Consider the following 2,148-nt stretch of genomic DNA (forward strand, 5'->3'; position numbering starts at 1 on the left):
CGCCGCCGCGCCCCTCTCCCACCCCAGCCGGAGACCGTAGGGAAGTAAGTGGGAAGTCCCGGAAAAGCAGGTCCCGGGTACCTTCCCAGGTAAGGGGGCTGGACGTAGGGCTCCGGCTGCGCTCGTCGCCGCTGCCCCGGGAGGGAGCAGGTGAGCCCGGGACTCCCCCCTCACGCACCCCGCGTAAATAAAGCCGAGACAAAGTCACCATCTGGGGAGGGGGCGGGGAGCTGCATCAGACGTGGAAGTCACTTACCGGCTTTGCAAGGATCCTTATAATCTATCGCCTCGGCTTTATCCTCTTCAGTGAAATCGTAAGTGTAGTCATAATCAAGGCCAGAGCAGGAAGAAGGCTTCCCGCAGACAGTCCACCCGGCCAGCCACAGTGCCATCCTCCAGCAAAGCATCTTCATCCTCCCTCGGGCGGAGAGGTGGCGAGCAGGGCGAGGGTGAACTAGACGGCCGGCTCGGCTGTCCACGCCGGTTTGGGAAAGGAGGGTAAGGGATGGAGAAACCACAGCTTTTGGGGGAGGTTGGTATTTTTTCCTTCCTCCACCTGGAGGCTCTTCCAAGAGACGGTGCTCCCTAGGTAGCCCCAGTCAGACGGGTGCGACGCAGAGTGAGGAGCATGAGCGTCGCTGGCCCCCCTGCCCCCTCGCCGGGGAAAAGTCGCTGGGTGTGTGGGTGGGCGCAGGGGGTGGACTCAGGCCGGGAGATCCTGTCTGTCAGGGCTTCCCCTCGTCTCTGTCAAACCCCAGCCAAACTTCCCGCGGAGGAGGAGGCGGCGGCAGCGGCTGCTGCCCGCGTCCCGCTCCGCGCCCGGCCCGCGCCCCGCTGCGTGCCCGCCGACCGCCGCGCCTCCGACCCCGGTCCCGCTGATGCTGCCAGAAGATAGATCCGGGCTGCACATCAGCAAACTACCACGGGGAGAGGGGAAAAGAGAAAGAAAAAGAAAAAAAAGAAGGAAGGAAAGAAAAGGGAGGAGGGAGGGGGAGGTGGGGTGCACTACAGCAAACCGCGGAGCTCTACTGATGGGAGGCAGCAGCTATGCTGGAAGGAGCAAAGTGTCAGAGCTTCGCCCCCCTCTGCACAAACACTTACTCTAAGCTCTGTCTCTGGCCTGTCCCCCCTCCTCCGTCCCCCTTTAACTTACGAAAACCTTACAGGCAACTAACACACAGTCGTCAGCATCCTGCTTACTTATTCATACAGTCAGGGTCAGGATCCGGGCTGCTTCTGATCTGCTCCCTTGATAGTGTGTCTTATGGAAACACACGCGCATTCACTATACGCCTCTATCTCCATATAGCCTTCTCTCTAGATAAGCAGTGCATGGCATTTAAACAACAACAAAAGGATCTTGATCAGATAAAACAATGCACAGATCGACAGCCGGCAGCCAAAAAAAGCGCGAGAAAATGGGTGATGAGGAGGACGATGAGAAGAATTAAGTACAATTTAGGAGACAGGAAAATAAATCAGTGTCTGTATATTTCCCCCTCTGCTGCAGCTGCTTTGCAGTGTTAGCCCCATGAGCTGAAGGGTGGGGGTTAAGGAGCGAGGGGGAGGGGGAAAGAGAAAAGTTTAAGCGCCCACAGTTTGTTTAAAACAGAGGAAGGCATTATAAAAGGTCCATTGGTCTCCAGAAGTTCAGCCAAGCAGCTGGGAACCGGCTCCAAAATGAAAGTAAGAACAAACAAACAAACATAAAAAAAATAATCAAGGCAAACAAAAAGTAAAATTGCAGCATGCAGCAGCAGCGCAGAGATCTTGCAGTCGAGCTTTCCTGCTCTCACGTGGATCTCCAGGAAAGTGGTGTAGGTTTATTTTCCAAGCGAAGTTTCCGCGGGAGCCACCGCCCCGCTCCGCGGTGTCCTGCCTGGCCTCGCCCGGCCCCGCCGCGCTTCAGCGCCGAGGCGCCCCGAGCTGCCGCCGGCTGCGCGGGGCCGGGTTTTGTTTTAAAGCTCGAGAAGGGATCAGCGCGCAAAGCCTCATTTCAGCCGATCAACCTGGAGAGGGAGGAGGAGGGGTGGAAATACGTGCTGCTGGATTAAATAAGATCAAGCGGGAAAAAAATTTATATATATATATAGGTGGCTAGAGATCTCCCTGCCTGCCTCCTCCCCTCCCCCCAGACTGGCAGGGCCC

The 2,148-nt window shown here is 57.0% G+C and overlaps 1 protein-coding gene across 3 annotated transcripts in view; it reads right to left on the reverse strand.

Moving 5' to 3' along the window:
* The window catches only part of TLL1 (tolloid like 1), a 130,854-nt gene extending 128,717 nt beyond the window's left edge, over positions 1-2,137 (reverse strand). For 2 of the 3 annotated variants that reach the window (XR_001864116.1, XM_008638587.2), the window contains exon 1: positions 257-2,137. Coding sequence is in view for 1 of the 3 variants with exons in the window: in XM_008638587.2 (XP_008636809.1) it covers positions 257-413 (157 nt within the window). In the remaining 2 variants the exon portion in view is untranslated. The remainder of the gene's footprint in view (positions 1-256) is intronic. The other variant, XM_017740639.1, reaches the window with a different exon arrangement.
* Positions 2,138-2,148: the final 11 nt, after the last annotated feature.

The sequence above is a fragment of the Corvus brachyrhynchos genome, unplaced genomic scaffold (assembly GCF_000691975.1).
Source record: "Corvus brachyrhynchos isolate BGI_N302 unplaced genomic scaffold, ASM69197v1 scaffold178, whole genome shotgun sequence".
Classification (NCBI taxonomy): domain Eukaryota; kingdom Metazoa; phylum Chordata; class Aves; order Passeriformes; family Corvidae; genus Corvus; species Corvus brachyrhynchos.